The 22,233-nt window shown below is 35.6% G+C and overlaps 1 protein-coding gene across 4 annotated transcripts in view; it reads left to right on the forward strand.

Moving 5' to 3' along the window:
• VSTM2A (V-set and transmembrane domain containing 2A) overlaps positions 1–20,683 on the forward strand; it is a 42,019-nt gene extending 21,336 nt beyond the window's left edge. Inside the window, exon 5 of one of the 4 annotated variants that reach the window (XM_074576312.1) lies at positions 20,537–20,683. In XM_074576312.1, the coding sequence (XP_074432413.1) occupies positions 20,537–20,565 (29 nt within the window). In that variant the 3' untranslated portion in view covers positions 20,566–20,683. Of the gene's footprint in view, positions 1–3,459; positions 4,852–20,536 lie in introns of those variants that run through there. The other 3 variants (XM_074576310.1, XM_074576309.1, XM_074576311.1) reach the window with 3 other exon arrangements.
• The last annotated feature ends 1,550 nt before the right edge of the window (positions 20,684–22,233 follow it).

Raw genomic sequence — 22,233 nt, forward strand, 5'->3', positions numbered from 1 at the left:
TCACAGAAACTTATCTCATGATCACATGCCTTTGGCAATACAACATTTGTTTAGAGAAGAAGGCTAACAATTTCATGGTCACTTGCTCTTTTGGATGTATGTCAGTCACAGGAAATTAAAGAAAACACATGGGTATTTACATCTCACAGGAAGAATTTAACTGAATCCCAGTGGCTGATAGGTAAAAACATGAGAATCCCTGACCCACATGTCAAGTAGAGTTTAACTAATAATGTAGAAATAATATATGCATATACTACCGTTCTTCTTCCAGGTTACTGTCTTTAAGGGTAACATAATTGTAGTCCGGTTTGCCCAGTGTTTTTGACCTGCAATAAAATTTCTTTTAGCTCTCATTATGTTAATTAGAAAATAATGTTAGAAATGGTGAGGAAATGAATAATCAATTTAGCAAACCCACAGCCAGATCAACAGGGTTTTACTTATATTACCGTGCTCACAGTTCCAATGATACTAAGTCCTGGTCAAAACTGTACACCAAAAACACATCTACATGAAAATTCTGAATTTTTATACTCTGTATTTTTGAGGATTTGGATTCTGGTCTGTACTTTACCTCTTACTTAAGTCTAAAAATAGTGAAACTAAATCTCCGATTTAAACATCATATGACTTTTAGATTCACAGTCAAAATGGAAATTTCTGACTATTTCTGGTCACTTATCCTTTATCAAGATGGAAACCAAAATAATAGAATATCAGCAAATATGACAGAATAGAAAAAGTAAAAAATCTAAAAGGACTACTTTTGATTTTACTATGTATTTTTACTATGTATTGCAGCTTTCACCCCTCCAGTATCTAAAGAAACACTTGGGTTCATAAGAGAACAAATATAGGTTTTTTACACACCTAAGTATATTTAAACTCCAATTGTATTTCATCAAGAATCACCAAAAAGATAAAAGTACACCTAATAGTCATATATTTCACTGTATATTGCAAGGCAATTTTATTGGGGGTGATACATTACTGAAAATGTATCAGTTTGGGTTAGACAGCATTTTGGAAACTATTGAGCCAGTAAATACAGACCTGATATGACATTAGAATATACTAATCAGCTCCTGAAAACATGCAGAGGACACTGTTTATGACAGTGATTTCCAACAGTCCCAACAGCCTCTTTCTTCTCCTAGAAGCTGAAATTGTTTTAGTTGCATTTTTTCCCTTAAATTTTTCTCATGTGTTCAGTATTGCTTTAGCTTGTGCTTACTGCATGTATTCTGACCTAAATCCCTTGCAAGATAAACAAACTTGCTGTTTACAGAAGAACATGCTATAGAACATGTGATATGAATTGTAGGGAGGTCATGATTTATACAGAGACTGAACATTAAAAATAAAAAGATTATCATGTGTATGCAATGTATGACACCTAATTTGGGGATCTGCAGATGTCATATTGAAAAAAAGGCAAAGCAAAACAAAACAAAAATCAAAGAATGCTTTGCCTGCAAATATTATGGTGCTGCTTTTCCCACTGTGAAATAGTTTAAGTCAAAACTATTTTGTATCATACTGTTTCTCTTCTACACAGTACAGCTTTCAAATTCTCAAATTATAATGCCATTAATCGTTAAAAAAGCTCTTTTGAAAATATCCATGAGACTTTTCTGAGTATTTATCCTTATTTGCGTTGTATGTGTCTTGTGCAGAGGAAATGTATCTCCAAAGACCTCTTTAGAATTGTCTTGAGCAGTGTATTTTTCTAGTTCAATCAAAAAAATAATTAAATGGAATAAAACAAGTGAAAACAATTCAATACACCATGAAATAATCTAACACTAACAAAGGTTCTAAGTTCTGCTAACCTCGTCAGGAAAAGAAAAGCCTTTATAAAAAACTGTCAAATGACAAATTTTACATCTTATATAAAAGAGAGAACAAAGCCATGTTGCCGTAAAACCAAAACCAGAAATTGAACTTGACCCTCGGGTGCAAGCTTGTAAATGCTACCTGTATGAGAACAGCCCACAGGAAGAAGTTACACCAAATTTGCTTGTGTGTTTGCTTGTTCCTAATACAGAACAAGTGTTTTGAGAAGCCTAGCAAACTACCGCAGTGTAGTACAGGTAGACTAGCATTATCAGATGGGCAAGGGAAAAATAGGCTTCTCACTCATGTCTATGTGCAGTAAGAGCTCAGAGTTCCCTTGGACTTCTTTGGAAATCTCTGTAACGTCTTTGAGACATGTCTCTATTTAAAAGTTAATATTCATTTAGAAATTCAGTTCACACATAGATAATGGAAATATCACTGTTACGTAGAAGCCCTTGTGTATGTGGCAGAGGACTAAGAGTCTTTTATGGCAACTACTACGTATGCAACGTCTCACACCATGTATTTACAAAAGGAAGCAGTGTTCAGAGGTCTGGGATTTAGTTTAATCCTCATTTTTGAAGGGAAAAATTTACTAAAACCGGGAACAGAAATACTTCTTGCTACACCTATAAACATAGTTAGCAGATATAGAGAAATGTTTTACTGATAAATATCTGAAAACTTCTAAAAATGAGCATTTTCCTTGAGTTCTTTTTGTTTTCATTGAGTACATTCTTGGTAAGAAGATAAATGTGCTTTTAGGGGCTGCAATGGGATTTAGCATTCTGTTTAATGTTAAAATCTTTACAAAAATAGCTTATACATGATTAATAGATTTTTTAAAATATAACCAGTTATTAAAAGCCCAGCATTATTATGGCCTGCTTATAACACCTTTATTACTTTGTTATAGAATTGATGCCTGTAACCATCAATACCATCCATCCTTTTCAAGTATACAACACAGCTATAAAATCTATTAATCACGCATTAACCTGTTATAATTGTTTATAGTGTAACCAAATTAAATTTATGGTTTTCACCTCAAGTAATACATTTCAAATTCTGAATGTAATTCTTTATGATATAGGGAGTTATCAAGCACTGAGACTTGGTGTGCAAGACAACTAAATGATCATGTCCTTGGTGTGTGAACATTTCAGTCTAATTAGTCTAGTTCTGAATGGTTTTATTCTGACAACGTACTTAAAATATAAAGTCATGTTTTTAGAAATAATATGTACTATTGTTTTCATAGTTTTTAAAAAGAAAAAAGAAATCTGAGAAAATGTAATTTCTCAAAAATAAATACTCCAGACCTTTTAGCATTCTGTTCCCCCCTTGTAAATAGCACAGCCATTTGCCAGTATCTGTCTCCTCTGTTTTACAAGAAAACGCTCTTTAGCCATTAGATGAATTTTTTGTTAGAAGTCAATGATGTGATGCTGGAAATTATTTTGTAAAGAACACTCTGAGGTGCAAGGTGGTTGGGTTTATTCCTTTTGGTATATGGTTTCACTGGATAACGTTGTTTAAAAAGAGAAAGAAACAAAAGCAAAGCAAAACAAAAAACTCCCTGGGACTGAAATACTTTGTATGTGTTGTTATTTGCAGTGCATGCCAAGACATTCATGGGCACCAGAGCCAACCTGGCGAGCTAATTAAATATATAAATGTATGTGTTTAAAACAGCCTTATAAGGAGCATTGGAAATCTGCAAGATGAGCGAATATCTTATAACTTCTTCCGCAGGTGCGAGGATAGCTACAAGCCATGGACTTTCTGTCCTGCTTCTTGTTTGTGGCTTTGTGAAGGGTGCTTTGCTTTAATCTAAAAGTGCTGACTTTTTCCAATATCACTTTCTCTTCTTAAAGCAAAGAGCAAATCGCCTGTAAAATCCACGGAGCGGACAGCAAAGTTGACCCTAACCTCCAACCACCACTCTGCACCCAATGTACTCTAAATCTCTACACAAGGAGCACCTTCTTCAGGAAGTACAAACAAAAATACTAAATAAATAAAATTAAAAAAAAATAAATATTATAAAAAGAAGAGGATACCACATGTTTTCTTGATATATCTTATTTTCTTTGGCGTATCACTGATCTTTTATTTGAAGAGAACTGGTGTGATGTAATCAAATGTTTTGTAACAGCAAGACCTAGTTTCCTTTTCTTTCGGCAAGGAGAAGCCTCATCCTTGACTTCTCAGGGGTTGGCCTGCAAGTCATCATTATTACAGAATTAACCATCGATGACATTTGGTTTCCTACGCTGAAAGAACCGTTCCAGCCTGGAAGCAAACAGAGGCAAAATAATGAAACAAAACATAGTGATTTAACATCGACCCCAATAAAATACCCCACAAACTTTATAAAAAAAAATATTCTTTTTTCATTTTTTTTTTCTTTTTGCATGAGGAATAGGGAGGAGAAAAGGAATTCTACAAAGCAGCTAAGCAGACTAGAGGATGTTGTTTCTGGAGGACAAATTTTTTTTTTCTTTAGAGTTCTTTAGGTTTTGTGTTTTTTTTTATTTTATTATTATGCATTTTCCCATGTGGGTTTTTTTCCTGTCTTTTTTGGTTGTTTCTTGTTCAATGGTGGCAATTACTGACTTAGGCCAACCCCTGATGACTGTGTGGAGGTTTATATATATATACATCTTTTTTTTGGTTTTGTGTGCGTTCTATATTTCAGTGTGTTTTCTCTAATTTTGCAACTCCTGTATATGCAAAACTAACTTAAATTCTGTAAATTGCTTACAGTCTGTGTGATATAACTTCAGAGTAGACATACTTGGTCCTCATGCAAGCCAGTTTTTAATATTATCTATATGTCGTGCCACCAATCAACATCTTTATTTCCTTTTTTGACAAAACATCACTCTTTAGTTTGTAATTCAGTACTGTGTGGATTTTGTAATACATACATTCACTTCCACAGGTTTGACCCCTTTCAGCCCTCTGTTTACTCTGTAAATGCACATTAAAATTTGTTATGGTCTCTAGACAATGAATTATTTTAGTTTTGTGTATGTTGTGTTGGAGTTCAGTTGCTGAAAGCTCTTTTAATTTGTGATGTTTATAGAGAATTAAGTGATCCGGTCACTAGAGACTGTAAAACGCAGGTTTGCAGTTGAATACTGCATGTAAAGGAAGGTTAGAAGGGGAAAAGAGACAAATAGAACATGGCTTAAAGGATATTCTTTTGGTAAAGAGTTTTAGGAAAGTGAATTTATTACATTGGTAAAGTATATTTACATCACAGCTCTTTCTACATGGCCAAAGAAGTGTCTTTTTTTTTTTTACTTTTTCTGGAAGTGGATTGTCTTTACTCATTGCTATTCTTAATTAAAATACTTTATGTCTGTGAACTGAATGTGAGAATTTTGCTGTTGAATGAAGTAATATGCATTACATGAATTACATTCATTAATGCAGGAAGGAAAAATTGCTACCATTTGCAGCTGCAATCAGGAAGGTTTTTTTTTCTTGTTCCCCTCCTTCCACTGATGCTGAACAATCCACACCCTTTCATTTACCAGCACAGACAATCACGTATACCACATGCTTATTATGATCTATTTACAGCAGCATTAAGTAGCTGCAGTGTGGTCAGCTGTGTGATTTCTCCTCATTTTGCAAGTAATATAGAAGGAAGTAAAACAGTATGTTTAGTATCTCACCAGTCCATGGCCTACAGGCCTAACATTTTATTTTTAAATGCCCATAAGTCTGACGTTTCCCCCCATTAATTTCCAAGGAGAAAGAACAAATAGTCAAATAGAATCAAAGGGTAATACACGAACATTTTGGAAGAGGATAACATATTTGTGCAAATCTTATTTCCCTTAACCATAGATTGTGTACTATACACTTGACTGGGAATAGTCAGCCTTTCTTTGTTTTTAGAAGTCTTAGCAGTAATAAAGAGAGTAGAAGTTTTGTCTAATAGAGATAAATCAGGAATAACTGTCACAAGAAAAAGGGGAAAAGTTCTTTTATTTCAACATAAAACTAATGACCCACTAAGAATATTGTGTATTGAAAAGGTTTTGCTCCATAGGAATAACATTTTACCAGCTTACTGACAAAGGACATAGAAACAGTCCCCGTTAGAGTGCTCTGAATCAAAACAAATATTGTGGACCAAAGAGGAAGTAAATGAAAAAAAAGAGCCAGAGCTTTTAAAAGTTTCATTTTATGACCATACCTTTGGAACAAAACTTTCAGAGTTATGGAGGAAAGGCTGCATTTTCCCCATGAAATGTATATCTGTGAGTGCATACTGTGAGAAGTTCCCGTGTGGAGTTTGGAAACCTCAGTTTCCATTGGTCTTAAGCAGAACTAAATGCTTAACATCACACGTGTTTCATATGTTTACTGTATACATATATCTTGTATGAATATTCCATGTATGCACATAGTCCTATAGACAACCTGCAGTGACATACGGCATTTTTCAGAAGCAGTTTTGCCTTGCATTGTTAAAGTTAGCCTCTGGTTACTATGTTAAACTGATACCGTGTTTTGCTTTATGCTGTTAGATGCTTAGATATAAATCACCATGTACTAGAAAGTAAGATTAAAGAACCAGCTGAAATTAAAAGCAGAATTCTAGACCACTCGGACTAGTTTGACACAACTCAGAAGACATTACCAAGGAAAGTGCCGTATTGTGATCTGCTATTGTTCTTCAACACTGTCAGCAAAAAATGGTCAAAAGAAATCTGTAGGACTTTTGAAAAGCCTTTAAGTCTTGCATGAGATGCTAAGGGAGTGCTGTAGAACTCCTTCTTCCCCCCTCCCCAAGATAATAAACCCAGTTTCTTCAGATGACACTGGTTCAGCACTTCTGGTTGCAGATGTAGAGCCTAGCTTTACAGTTTCTGACAAGCTGTGTGGATGTATCAGCAACACCTCCTAATAGGAGCAAGTATTGCGTTTCTAAATTCTATGCTGTGTCTCAAAACAGAAGTAGCCCCCCTTTTTCTTAAGAATTCAGTTATGAATGATGTTTGGTATAGGAATGGAACCACTGCCATTTTCTGCTCTGGCCCAGTTCTAGTTTGGATTTAACACTAATGCAGAAAAAAATGGCATAATTGTATCCTTAGAAGCTCCATTGAGTTAAGTATCTAAAAGGGCAATTTACATCTAACAGTGACAAAATCTCTCAAAACTCAATGTCCTTAACCTTTCTGCAAAAATAGTCTAGTTTTGAGGTGGTCATTTACATGACTCATGCTTCTCACTTGGTGTCCACAAGGCCTCATTGAATATATGACTTTCTTCAGGTTGTTCTAACAGCTTTTGTTTTTAATAGAAGAGTAAACACAGGTGAGTATGAAACACTTTTTGTATTTCAAGATATATGCTATCTAAATACAGCTCACACACTTTGAGATGTTATGTCTTGTGAAGCTAAAAGAAACATATTCCAACTCCATTAAATATCCCTGACAGCTTTTGTACTACATGAAAAAAGATCTATAGCTCTTTTGTACTAGTATCAAGGATTAGTACTGCTACAGAGCCTGTCCCATAGATTCTCCTTCATTTCAGTGTTTACCAATATTCTTTTAATCTTGAACTTCATGCGTGCAAGTTGCTGCATAACATGTTTGAACTTCCCTTTCTTAATCGCCTTTTGTAGATTCTTTCAAGACATTTATGGAGGAAGAGGGGTGCTCAGACCATACATTTAAAAAAGCTTGGCAGACCAATTTAAGATAGACTCTTTGTACCTCAGAACTCCTGTTAAGAAAGGTACTAGAAAATTTGAATGGTAAACACTGAATCTATGATGAATTATTGTTATTTCTTTTTAATTCTCAATATTGAATATTTATATTACAGCACTACCCAAAGGCAAAGATCGGAAGTAGGTATAAACATATGAGGCATCACAGCAAAAGCAATAGGATTGCTTGGAGGTTCATACCTATGCACATAATTCAGTGCCGCTGCGATTTAGGATCAGAACATGCCCCAGGACCAGTTTTTCTCACATTCATTCTTTGAAGTATTTTACCTTCATTGAAATAAAATGGGGAAACAGTTGCCACTGCAGAAATCTGAATGCTTGCCTAATATTTTTCAGTGTTAAACATTACACTTCTAATGATCTCTACAGTGATGTCATCATTTAGTTCACCATTTTAAAAAAAAAAAAAAAAAAAAAAAGACTGCGCTGCTGCCAATATTCAACTCCTTCCTCAGAAAAAAGGAAGAGAAAACAATCTAAACCTTTGTTATTTGCAGGACAGGGGAACATTTGTCCATGACATTACTATTGGTAAATGTCAAATGTTGTTTACAGAGCTAAAAGCATTAAGAACCAAGATTGGGATCATCATATTTTGCAATATAAATTTTTAAAGGTTAATCTTCTATGATTAGCTTAGCTAAACAATGCTAAGCACAAAGTAAATTGCTTAATGCAAGTCACCATAAATGGCTTCAGTCTTTTGTTCTGAGCTTCCGAAATATTGATTTATTTGATTTCACAGTCATAAAGTTTGCACATACATTCACATAATTGAAAGATTATACACTGTTTTCCTACTGCTCTTCATCTAAACAGTACAAGAAGACAAGAGCAAAGAAGAAAGTTAAATTTGTCTGTAATAATGAATCACAATCAATTGGTAGAGTTACTTGCAAGGAAAGAGAAGCCTGCTTTCTTGAAAGTCAAGTGTAATTGCAATCTTATTTCATTTTCTGTTTGTGCTATTCTTTTCTTGCCAGCTTTTCAATCTAAAAAAGACAATACTGTGTTTCTTACTACTCACTTCTTACAAGGTGACAGAGGACAAAATAATGTTGTTTTTGTTATGAAAGAAGCTGGGGGGAAAAAGAATTGTTTCATTTAACAACAATCTAAATGTTTACAGTGTCCTATCACCTCAGAATGTCTCTGCTCATAGGTTTATGGGGAAGGAGTGACAGAGAAGGTGTTTTGTGTTTCAGCTTGACTTCCCAGATCTAAGAGTGTTCTCAGTTAATTGTTATCTTACAGCTAAGGACAGGACTCTTCTGTAAGTTTCACAAATACAGTACTTTTTCCTGTAACTACCAGTGACAGATTGGTTTGAGTTTTGAAATGATAGATAAATACTTGCAACTCAGAATATTTTTTCTTAGAGTTATAAATGTTATGAGGAATGGCAACTATTAAAGCCATAAACAAGTCTGGAAGAATACCACCAACTAGTAATCTCTCAAAAGTTTCAAAATATGACAAACACTTTGCTCAAAAAAAGGTTTTTGGTGGGATTTTCATTTAAAGTTTTATTGTAACCCACTCTTTTAAAAAAGTAAGGCAATGTTTACATAATTTCATAAGTATTGTAGATTGTTGTGGTTTTTGTTTTGTTTTGTTTTGTTTTTTTAAATATGTTTCTTAGCACTCAAGATAACAGAAAAGGCTTAAAAAGAGACCCAATAGCATTCTAAAGCTGTGTATGTGTGAAGAGCTGATTGCATTAATGGCAAAAAAAACAGACAAAAACCTCCTGGCCTTGAATTCTTTCTAATCAGATATGAGAAATGCCAGGGAAGGGAAATGGCCAGGAAAAAGCTGTTGGAGTGATTCTGGTGATGGTGATCTGATCTTTGTCTTTAACCTTTCCAGTATACTTCTTGGAACCACCAAGGGCATAAATTCTGAAAGGACTTACTGTGCACATGCAGCAGCAGAAATAATGTATGCAATAAAGCTGACGATCCTGTACAAAGCACAGGACCCAGTGAGTTTGCACAGTGGCACCGTGCACATGGGCAGAATAGCTGGCATTGTCTGGATTCTAGAAATTCTGAATGCCTGGTATGTACTGAACATCTCATCACACATCCCAGAAAGAGCTGCAAGATATAGGCTGCTCTGACCTCTGAATAGGATTTGTCTAACTAGAAATGTTGTTTCCTCTCTAAGGCTCCTAACCTATAGGACAAATAAAATATAGAATACTGAAAAATAAAGAATGTTGAACAAAATTTCTCAGGTATCTCCCTCACTTTGTGTGTTTGTGATTGATGCTTCTTACGTGGAAGTTCAAGAAAACTGCTCTCCTCTGCAATAACCTCCACAAATGGACTTGGAGAATATTGTTTCACCTGAAGTTTACAGCCCTACTTTATTACCTTCACTTTTGAAAGGTATGCCAACATTTAAATAGAATATAAGCAAATAAAAAGAAGCAAAAGCAGAACATTGTGCCAAATCCTCACTCAAAACAATATAAAACATAAATTCTCAAGTATATCTAATAAAAAACCTAACTCTTTTAATGGACACATTTAAAGAATCACCGATTTCTCATCATGAACTTTAAGGAGACATCTGGGAATTTATGCTCTATTATTCATTTGTTTCAAAAAACAACAATCTTAGAGATGCTTGCAATTTGGTAAATTAAATGCTATTTAGTATGGTGAACTATAAAGTTAAACAATATAGCTTATCTAAAACATTTGTTATGAAGATGTACACAGAACACACAGAATTATAGAGACAGACCTGCTAAATCTGTGGTAACACAGATTTTTTTTTTTCAGCAGATGGATAAAGCAGATGGATGATTTGTGTTTTCTTCACACTTTGCCTACTGATCAGCAGTTGCCAGCAGTAATATCAGTGTCTACCCCGGAAATATATACATGCAGAGCATTTTTTCATTAGCCACTTTCCTTCATCAGACTAGGCTTTTGGTAGTCCTCAGAAATACGTAGTGCATAAAAAACCCACAGGCAGTTACACAGAAGTATGTGGGCCTTCAAGTATTTTCACTGGACAAATAAAACTAAGCCAAACATTTCCTTAGGAAAAGAAAGACATGATGTTATTCTGTAAGATGAGTTTGTTGTATACAAGTTATATTTGAGACAGTGTTCAGAAAGATTTGCCATCACATATGCCACAATGGAGGCTCTACTTGAAACATTCCCATTGCAAAATTCTAAAATATCTTATTTGTCATCATTTTATTGTGGATTTCTGTATTGTATTCTGTGTTCTGTTTCAGCAATTTAAGCTACTAAGCCATACAACATGGCTGAACTGGATAAGAAGCACTTGCACAATTTGTTTCACCAGGTCAATTTTGAGGCCTCTGACTTCCTAGCTGTACAGTGGTAACAAGCAGGTGGAGTGGCAGAAAGGTTTTAAAATGTCACAATTATTTCTGGTCACCAAAAAAGCCCACAAAACAACCAAACCATCTGGGGGGATTTAAAAGGTATGTCATCCAGGAAGCTGGCACGAGATCTACTGACGAACAAAGCACCTAGTGTAGGTGAAGCTATGCCAGTGGAAGACCACAACACTGGACAGGTGGGATAAATAAGCTGGCAACTCCTTTTCTCTGTCCAGGTTCCATCTACTGCAGAGGGCTCTTCTAGTAACGCTTATATTAGCATGGGTATAGGTTTTGAAACTTCATTACATAGGCAAGGTCTTAACACATCTGAACCTACCACTGGAATGGTTTGTTTCTGTACTAACTGTAGTCATTCCAGAGAAGGACTGATGCTCAGTGTGACGGGATCAATGAAAACACCGTTGTAATGATTAATGGGTAAACAAGCAGAAAATATATTATGACATACATGAAACTACGCATATAATAAACTCTAAAAATAATAAAATGACATGACACATGTTTCTGCTGCATGCTGCTGAGGAATACTACATGCAGGTTTGGACTCATTATCAGTGACAGCACCAATACCAGAATGTGGCAGTGAGATAGAGCCCTACCTCAAAATGGAGCTGCGATGGCTGAAGCCATTGTATCCTAAGAAGTAACTATGAGTACTTAATGATAGATAGAAAATTTTCAAGTGAAAGTGGACACTTGTAAAGATAATAATAAAATCAACAAATCCAGTGGTGGAGGTTTTTTTAAAAAGCTTGTGTGGGTGAATATAAATCTTGATGTTTGAGGATTGAAGGCAACAAACATCTACCAGTGGTGAGGAATCAAATAACCTTTAGGCATATTATTCCATGAGCACATTATTCCATGAGATTTCATTTGCCTATTTCTAAGAAACATGTAGATATGGCTACTACTTAACACTAAATACTGAACTAGGTAGAGCCCAATACGTGCTGCAGAAATGAACAGTGCAGAGATTTCAGAGATTTTTCTGACTGGGATCATGGCTAAGACTGTAAAGCTGTAGTGTGCCCTTTTAAACTTCCTACTATACACTATAATTCCTACACCCCAAGAGTTAACTTTCGAAGAGAACTGTGAAAACCAAGACTTTTTTCATAGCCTTTTCTGCACTACTTTTCAAGCTCCAGAAGGAAGACTTTGTTGGTTTATGAACTTAAAATAGTTTAAAACAATTTACTGCCAGCATTTCTTAGAGGGAAGAAGGGTAGATGTGGTGGTTACTTCAATATATCGTAAGTAGAGCATTAGCACTAGCACTTTAAGGCAGTGTAACTGAGACTTTTGATTTGTAAATTCATAAGATGTTGTAATGAAGTTGATTGATAGTATTATTTTGCTCTGGTTGGAAGCACAAGCAAATAATTGTCATGTGTCAAGAAAACAGAAGTGTCAACTCAGCCAAAGACATCGGGCCACACTGCTAGCTACATAGCTAGGAGAAACATACCTTGTATTGACTTTTAAGCTGATTTCTGTCCTCTCTATTCAGCACATATTTTAGCAGAAATAAGCAGTCTATCCTTAATCGTAATGCAGTAAGACAATCTTGCCACTGACTCACTTGAGCAAGAGACAACAGGCTGTGTATGAAAATGGAGGAATGTATAAATTAGTACATAAAGATTAAACACAGGAAGACTGGCAGATAAGTTATCATCGCTACCAGCTCACGTCTTTCTTGCAGGAACTACCATGGAAGCATTTTTTTGCCTTTTAATATCCCAATCTGCTAATCCTTTTTCTTCACCACCCCCTTCATTTTCTGTTTTCTTCTTACACATTTATTGCAAAGGAATGTATAAATATGATGTGCTCAATTATTAATCATGTATAATTCAAGCCTGGCAAGCAGCTTCAGAAATAAAAATGCAGAGAAGACTTAGAATTAAATCCTACTTCAGGAGTTTTACCTAAAAATAGCTGTTTCCTGTATCAGCCATATCCTGTTGATTTTTATCACTCAAGTACCAGGCTGGAATTCTAAGTATTCACAAACTGTAAGACATACTTACTTTTTTAAAAAAAAAAATTGAATGAGTAAAGCTAACCCAACGCAAACTCAGGTGCTTTCCTCTGGTGCGTTAGTACAAAGAACCTACTGTCTTTTGAAACTGCATCTAAAGTCATGCAGTAATAGGATTTGTTTGCCCAGATTACAGAGAACTGATACTAAGAACAGAACAAAGCAAAGCTTTAAATCGTATTCTACTTCTGGGTGTCCAGCTTGAAGAGGCCTGATTAGAAATTACTAAAACACTTTCTGCATTGTAAAAGAGCAGATTCTTTAAACCATCACCAGCACAGTACCTACTAAAACTAAGAAGAAACAAGCTCCATTTACTTTTGAAAATACAGGTCAATTCTGAGAGAGGAAGGAAAGGAGAAGTGGGAGAACTGGAATTGCTGCTGCTAATAATAAGGGCAAAGTAGGACAGCACACTCCTAGGGTGTAATTTTTTACTAATCTCTCTTCCATAAAGAGCATCTTCTTATTACATAAGGAGACATTGCTTCCCTTGCCCTCAGACTGGATGTAAATGACAAGGTTTTAGTAGTGTGGGGGCTACAGTGGTGGCCCCTGCATAAATAGGTTGGGAACTGCCCTGTGCTGGACACAGCCAGTTCCAGCCAGCTCTGCAACAGATCTACCACTGGCCAAAGCTGAACTCATGAGACTCGTGTATGGTGCCTCGGGGGAAACATATTTAAGAAAGGTCAGACAATGCTGGGGAGAAAAAGGAGGAGGGAACAAAAGAGTAAGAAACAACAAAGGGAACACCAAAGTCAGAGGAGGAAGTGCTCCATGGAAGAACCTGAAGGGACTACAGCCCGTGGAGATCCCACACCAGAGGAGAGGAAAAAAGTGAGAAGTAAGGAGCAGCAGGGGGAAATGACTGTGTACTGACTATAACTCTCCCTCTCCCACCCAACAACATAGCATCATGCGTTGTCTCGCTGAAAGGTCTCTTCAAAATTTCTGAAGAGAGTTGCTGGTGTTAAAATGTAGAAGGTTAAACGGCAGAAGGTGTATATAGCAAAGGCTGGTCAACAAACTGGTCATCTATGAAACACAGCCTTTATAAGCAACAATCACAGAAGCAAACTAACAACGTTTATCCAGAAATCCTTGCCTTATACTGGGTTGATTACCTCAAAGGAGCTAGCATTTCCCACATCAGTGCCTGTCACTGACTGATGATAAGGGTGATGGTTCTTTTCAATTTCCTTCTCTGCGTTGATTCATTGTTGGGTCCTCTGAATGTTTATTTATTAATGCATTTATTTTCCATGGCAGTTCTTTATGTCTCTTGTGGGAAGGAAGAAAAGGGAAAAAAAAGCTTTGATGTGTCTCTTGACTAGAAATATTTGTCCCCAGATGGAAATGAGTACAGCTATTTAGTATGGAGAGCTGGGGTGAGAAGTCAGACAGGCAGTGTCAGGTCAGAGGGAGAAAATAAGACTGTTTTTCCTTAAAACATTGACTTTTAAAAATGAGAGAGTAACAATACTAAAGATGCCTAGAAGCCTCTCAAGGATTAAGATTTGGAGAGCAGGGAGCTCTAAAGCCAGCTAGATGCTGGAGTTTTTTATCAATGAGGGAATCTTGCCAATATAAAACAATCCCTTCATTAGTTGCTATGAGAAGAAGAAAGACATGAGAAAGAAGAATGGTATTTTAAGTCTTTCAAATAATAAAGTGATCAAATTAAATGGTTACTTAACCCTAGAAATATCACTAGCCGAGAAAGGACATTCAGAAGAAATAGGGAACTGGTTACATTGAGAATTTAGTCTTGAAAACACAAATTCTCAGGTCTTTGAATCACTTGGGCCACAGTTTTTCCTCGTTTAGGCAAAGGACTTCAACAATGATAAGAGATTTTTTTTAGCTTGCAGGAGGTTTTTCATTGTCAAATTCTCCTCTTAGAATCTGTTCAGAAGCTGATTTTGTAGTGTCAAATGGCAAGCATTGTGAATTGCCTCCCATACTTCTATAACATGACGTTCAACTTTTCTTCAGAGTCATTCTGTGCAATGATAATGATGGTGTTAAATAGCATGGGGCAAATCACTAAAAAGGCCTCATGCAGACAAGGGTGAAAATGTGTAAGAAGAAGGAGTTCAGACTGTGTAAAATAGGAAAAAAAAATATATTAGTGGTTCTGTGGTGAAGGGAAAAAAAAGCAGAAGATAAGGAAAATTCTGATAACAACAAACCTTTTAGCAATGGTTTGGAACAGAAGAAAAATGAAACCCGAGATATTCCAGTTTATCTGATGAAAAAGTGGATGATTTCAACAATCAACTGTGTCTGTTGATTACACTAGTTAAGCCATATAACACACAAAGGAAGACAGAGATAAAAAGAAAGCATTCTTCAGCCCTTGCTCAATTCCGCATGGTAAAAGGAATAGAATTTATCACATAAAACTCTACATACCACCAATAAAATCAATGTAAGTATATAGATCTGGCTAAATCTCTATGAACATGTCACATCGCTCTCCAGTTATTTTGGTGCATGCTAAATTGGTAATTGCACCATGCAATTAATTGTACTTTAAGTTTGCCCACATACTAGAAAACTTTAACTCTTTCTAAATATATTTTTATCTCATTAGAAAGTATCTATGTATGATTTCTGTATATTGAACTATAAAGTCACTTGTTGCTTTTCCTTGTGGAAAAGAGAAAACTGAGAGGAGGTATGATAGAGGAAAATAAAACTACAAGTGTCATAAAGTAAGAGGGACTGAAATTGTTCACTGTCTTTTCTAGTGCAGGAAACAGGATGTGTCCAATTAAGCCAGTACAAACATGTTTCAAAACAAACAAGAGCAGGTGCAAAAGACCTTACCAAAACTGCCGTGTATCCTAGAAGTTCATGTGTGTTGATTGGGAGACTGAAAAGGTTTCTTGAAGAATAACTCATTGTGGGTTACAAAGGTAGAGAACCACATAGGGTCAGGAGATTTCTAAAGTGAAAGTAGCTGTAAACTGAAATTAGCATTAGGGAGAAGCATCATATTATAACCTCATCTTGCTCTTCCTTTTTCCAAGCCATTCACTTATGGATGTTGTTGGATACAGTACACAACACAGCCTTTGGCTTGAGCCACTACAGGTGTTAAAACTGTATTAAATTCTCTAATTGCCATAACCCACTGATGTCTCCAAGTGAAACTGTAAATGAGTTTTCAAAGCTATTTGACTCTATTAACTTCATATGGTCTCAATATCTACTCCAGGGATTCTTAAGAGTTTTTTAATAACCTGCAACTTTCCTTCGGTTCCTACTGGTTTCCTAAGGGAGATTTATTTATTTATCTAATGCATTTTTGATGTATTACCCAAAACCATAGCTTTGTCTCCCAACAGAGAGCATTCTGCTGCACATGATTGTTTAGAGGATATATCCTTAGCCAACACTTAATCTCTTGCTAGTCATATACATCAAGCTGGCTAGTCTGACAAGATTTTGGTCTGGAATGGATTCTAGGAAATTTTTCATGTGCCTGCAAGATGAACTAAGACTTTGCTGAGCAATGGAAACCCAGTTAAACTGTTCATGTGGACACGTCATAATCTTCCTTTTTTATGCACAGAGAAGTAATACTAATTCCTTCATTTTAAATCTTGCTCTGTATAACTGTGCAAATCCACCAATCTCTCAATTTCTCACATGGAAAGTTTTCCTCTACACAATATTTTTCCTGAACCTTGCTGACATGAAGTAACACAAAGCTTTCCATTGATTAAGATCATGAACTGTCTTTTGTTGCTTTCCAGGGTGGTAAATTTGACTTTAGTATCCAATTTGGCTATCTTGTGGTTTATCGTTGGTCATATATCACTTTATTTTTCTTTATTAATACTGTTTTCTCTTAATAATAATGATGATTTACATTCATATAGTTCTTTCTCTTGTGCAGTCCTAATGTACTTTACAAACTATACATTGGAATCACTTTGTCCTGCCCTGAATTTTATCCACATCTCAGCTGAAATATAACTACCTAGTAACATTCTGCAACACCTTCACAGAGGTTTAAAACAGAAGAGATCAATATATTAAGGTGAAAATGCAAGCATAAGTTTTCAAATACACACAATCTAAGTAGCTAAATTAGAATCATGGTCAGCACACTACTCTTAGAGAGCACCAAGGAAAATTTATTAATCAATAATAGGCAGAAGCTTTCATTTTATTTGACATTTTACTTTTATGGCTAACCATTTATTAAACAGATCATTGTTTAAGAGAAAACATCTACTACTCATTTATAAGATATCGTATTTATTTTCTGCTTTAAGGTTAGAATTTTATTATGGCATTAAGACACCGCCTTATGCTAACTTTGAAAATACTGACTCATCCTGGCAACAATGGTATAGCAGTGCTTCCAAAACAAACCCAGTTTTCAACATTCAGTGTTGGAGTGTCTGGCACGGTTTGTTTCCATCAGCATCTCCATAATTCTAAGATCAGAGTGAGTGGATATTTGTTTAATACTAAATTAATACCTATAGCCCTGGCTCATACAGTGCCTACCTGTGTACTTATATAAAGCTGCATCATCTTCACTGACAGCACCCAACTGTATATATTATGGAAATTCAGAGTTGTTTACTAGCTTTCTTCTAACTGGTGAAGAATCCAAATCAGTTGTATACCAACACATTGATAATGAAAATCAATTAAGTTCACCACCTGAAAAAGCAGCAGTAACGATTTGCTCTTCTGTCTTAAAAAACACACAAGCTTTTACATAAAATAATCCTAAAATATTGTAGTATTTCTTAAAATTATTCAGTATGTCAACTCAAAAGAAAAGAAAAAAAATTACTTCAAAAACCATTATCCAGAAAAATTACAAACAACACGATTTATTTCTACTTTCTACTTAGTGCAATGCTATGGCTTAATAACACCTATCCATTGATTGCTCTTAATTTATCTCTTATTTCTGTATCTACCTACATGTACAGCTAGACTAAAAATGGTTCAATGAACAGAGTGTGCACTATATGGCAAAGGCTTTTCTAAGTTACTATTTACCTGCACAACTTTGCTAGCTCAAAGCCTTTTTTCTAGAGTGTTCTTTTTCTTTTAGCACTGATTTAATGAATGTGACTAGAGAGTCTGTTTCATTAGAGGTTTTTAAAAGCAGATTAGAAAAACAGTTATCACAAAGTTTGTTGTACAATTCATCCTATATTGGAGCAGTGGAATAAACTCGGTGACACGCAAGGTCCCTTCAGCTTACATGCTAGGCTTTTACAAAAGTTAACAACAAAGTCAAATGTTAGAGATGACTTTGACAACTTTGGGCATGAACCAATGCTATGTAATATCAGTGATGGCTTTTTCAATCAATTGCAAACTATATAGGATTAAGTGACACAACAATGATTATTCTAATCCATATTTTTACAGTCTTTTATATCTTTTATCATTATAGCATAAGTTGTCAGTGGGATGATGATAATAGATATTGCAAATACATTAAAAATATATTTGGACACATACATACATTACAGAGTATCAGACAGCAATGTGTAATCTAAGTTGTCAAATATGTTTTGAAAGCTATGTTTATAGCCCAGAGAGCTACTCAGTGATTTGTTGAAGGGCAGACATCTGGATCATTATAGTATGTGTATGAACAAAAAATAGACAGTTGATTTCACAGCCATTTTTGACCTCTCTGAATAATTTCAATCTGACTATGCAAAAACTCTTCCCCAAGCAGACAACAGCATTGTACCCATGTCAATTATTGTAGGCAGTCAATGTATGGCTGGTGAATAAGTGATTCAGTCCTTACAGAATTGGTATTTAGATCTGGCATCTGTTTTTCTTGGCTGCTTTCTCTGCTGACTCTGCCAGCTTCTTAATCTACATCCCTTTCTTTCTCTTACATGCATAGACATTTTTCCTTTGCCTCTCAATTTTCTGCACCAAGCAACACGTTGACCTGTCTGCTTTTCTGTGATCACGTTTTTTTCAGATGCAGTGTGAGACTCCTTCTATAATTCCAACAAGGATGTTCAAGTTTGAGCATATTGTTTGATTTTGATTCCCGTTGACATTGCTCCATACACAAAGGACTGTGAGACAAAATACAGAAAGATCTGAATTCACTGTAAAAGTAGAATACTTGGGGTAACAATAGGAATTTTTCCTCCCAAGTGCATATTCCTTAAGCGTGGTTAAAAAAGTGTTAGGACACCATAAAAGACATTCAAAACCTACTGCTTCAAAACTAGAAAGGCGGCAGAGACATCAGAGATGATAGGTTTCTAACAGGGTTTTCACAGCCATTTCATCATTTCCTTCTCTTTAATTTAAAGAAAGCAAGGGCCATTTAATCTATATGTATCCTGAGAACCTAAACAGCTATCAAACTTAGACCCACCAGTTGCCTAAACACCCACAGACAATGCAAAATCTATCCACGATACAGAACAATATGAGGTAACGGAACTCAGTACAGTGTAATACTGCTTAAAACTACCCAGAATCTAGGAATCTCTTCTGTAACCTACCCAGCTTCGGGCACAATGGTTTAAAATGTAAACACATGGATAGTGGCCAAGGTCACAGACTAAATACAGGACTAAAGGACCCTCACCTCTCACCCCGGAGGGCATTTCTAATGTTAATCTAGAACTCTAATTATATAGCCTAACAAAAAACCCTCACTCAAATAACCAGTTAAGGTCACTAAATTGAATAGATTCCAGCCACAACTCTAATCATATGGCAGCTGTATTCACTGTTCACTTTAGTATTACCAAGCAAAATATTTGCATGCAATGTAAACAGAAAGAGAAGGCAGTTCAAAATTAAGTTCTTGGGAATGGAAAACAGAAAAACAATTGGTAATGACGACCATTATGACCAACATTCTCTACACAGATGTACATGCAGGTGGCTCACAGACATAAGTAGATGAACTGAAGCCATGTTTTTGGGAGGGCTTTTGGAGACAGTTGAAGGACTGCTTCCCATAATAATGAGAGGATGGAACAGAATTTCTAGAGGTATCTGTTTTGCAAGGATTGTATGTAATGATTATTTCACTGCTGTTGAGCTCTTGTTGTCACCACCACTGGCAAGAAAAAGGCGCTTTGAGAAAAATAAAATCTTAAGAGACTATGGGAGGTGGCCCTAATGACCTTTTTTATTGCTACTTATCTGGCATTGATTCAAGAAAGGTCACAAAACTCTTGAAAATATGCTTAAGTTTCTGTGGAACCTACCAGTAATGTCAGGGCAAAAATTAAAGGAAGTCTTGACCTTTCTCACTCTTTCAGAGATCTCAGAAGATTATTATCTCCTCGTTTAAGTGTATGCCTGCCTCCTGGACTCTTATCCACAGAAAAAAGCCAACAAATTCATAATCACCAGTGGTATAAAGAGTATGTTTTCCTATTTTTACCTGTGGTATTGACACAACTTCACTAAATCAGTCACTCACTTACCTCTTTGACTTTCACAGGTCCCTTCCAATTTATACATTATTACTGAGTCTCGAAGTACAAGGCCTGTTGAGCCAACTACATCATCTTCTACCGGGCTGCTCAATTAAACACCACTACTTTTCCATGTGCAAATAAAGGAGGTATTTTCATTGTTTCAACACTTTATAACCCTGTTCTTCTTTCTTTCATTTAAAGAAGTTGATCTTCATTAGCTTACAAACTTAATGACATTTGAAATGCCATGCCATTCAATTTCAGCTCCGAAAGTAAAATAGCAGGGTTGACTTTGGGAATTCCATCAAAATCCAATAACCCAACTCTTACACTCCACCTTTGCTCCACTACTTAGCATGTGAAGGAAGAGAGCTTCTGCAGATGTCTACTTTACACAACCACTTGTATTAAAGGTATGCTTTCATGTCCTGTCCTCCCCCAAGTAAAATGAACTTGTACTCAACCCAGCAACATTTCTCTGTGTCTGATCAGTACCCCCTGCACCTGAACCCTGTCAATATTCTGCCAAGAATCCCCAAATGAACCTGTCTGTCCCTGTAGTGTCAGGTGACACTGGGTATCTGTCTGTTGCACCTCATCTTTGAACACCATGGGACATAAATTCCAACGTTTCATAGAACACTTTATAATCATTAGGACATGCTTTTAGAGAAAAGTGGAACAAAATAAGAGGTTGGTAAGAGAGGAAAAAATCAAGCAGGCACATAGGTCATTTGGCTCGACAGACTTAAGGATTTTCTTCCATCTGCCAAGACAGCAGTTAAATACAATAAAGTTAATCTCTGACAGCATATCTCAGCAAAATTTTCCAGAGCTTTTACATTCCCTTTAATAAAAACATTTTTAAGAGGCATGCCATTATTTCTTACTCTCCAAATGAGTTACTCACTGACCTTTACTGACTAGGAGCAATCTTAGTACCATCTCAAGTGTTATAAAGAATATTTGTTTTATTTTCCAGCACTACCTTTTCCTATTTTTGCTACTGGACATCACATTACAGAAAATGAAATCGGTAAAAATAAAATGCAAAGAATTCTCTTTGAGAAGCCAAGTCATATTCAGAAGACCGTTCCCAAGAGAAATAGCTTTGAATTCATGGGAGAATTGTTATTCTCTTCAAATCTTTCTTTTCTGTCTTATGTATATTCCCACCACTCTTGCAATTCCACAAATTATGGACTGAAATTACGTTAGCTTTTCATAGACAGTATACTGATGAGAAAGAGAGGAGGATCATCATTCTCTTGATGTTTTCATGTTGTGATTTCTTTGTTGTGTTCTCCGTAACTCCATCATGAGTGTTATTTATTAAATAACTAGGTTAATTAATGATAAGACCAAGCTGTTTCACCTTGGGTAAAATTCATAGACTAGTATGATTGTTCTGATGTTTATGGAAGTTACATATTAAATATATAATTATATTTAAAGAACTCAGGTTTGCACGAATAGGCAAAGTTTGCTCTGCCAAGTCTCCATTTTTAATTGAAATTAGTTAAACAGTGCTTATTCAAAGCAAAATCAATTTCTTATAACTTGTCAGCAACTTCTACATGTGACAGCAATGGGTGGAATTATTTTTACTTGTAAAAATACAGTACATCTTATTCTGTAATATGTGTATGATACTTAACTTTTTTTTTTTTTGGTGGTTTAACCAAGAGCAGTTTGCCGAACTCATATTAGGGTCCATGAG

The sequence above is a fragment of the Larus michahellis genome, chromosome 2 (genome assembly GCF_964199755.1).
Source record: "Larus michahellis chromosome 2, bLarMic1.1, whole genome shotgun sequence".
Taxonomy (NCBI): Eukaryota; Metazoa; Chordata; class Aves; order Charadriiformes; family Laridae; genus Larus; species Larus michahellis.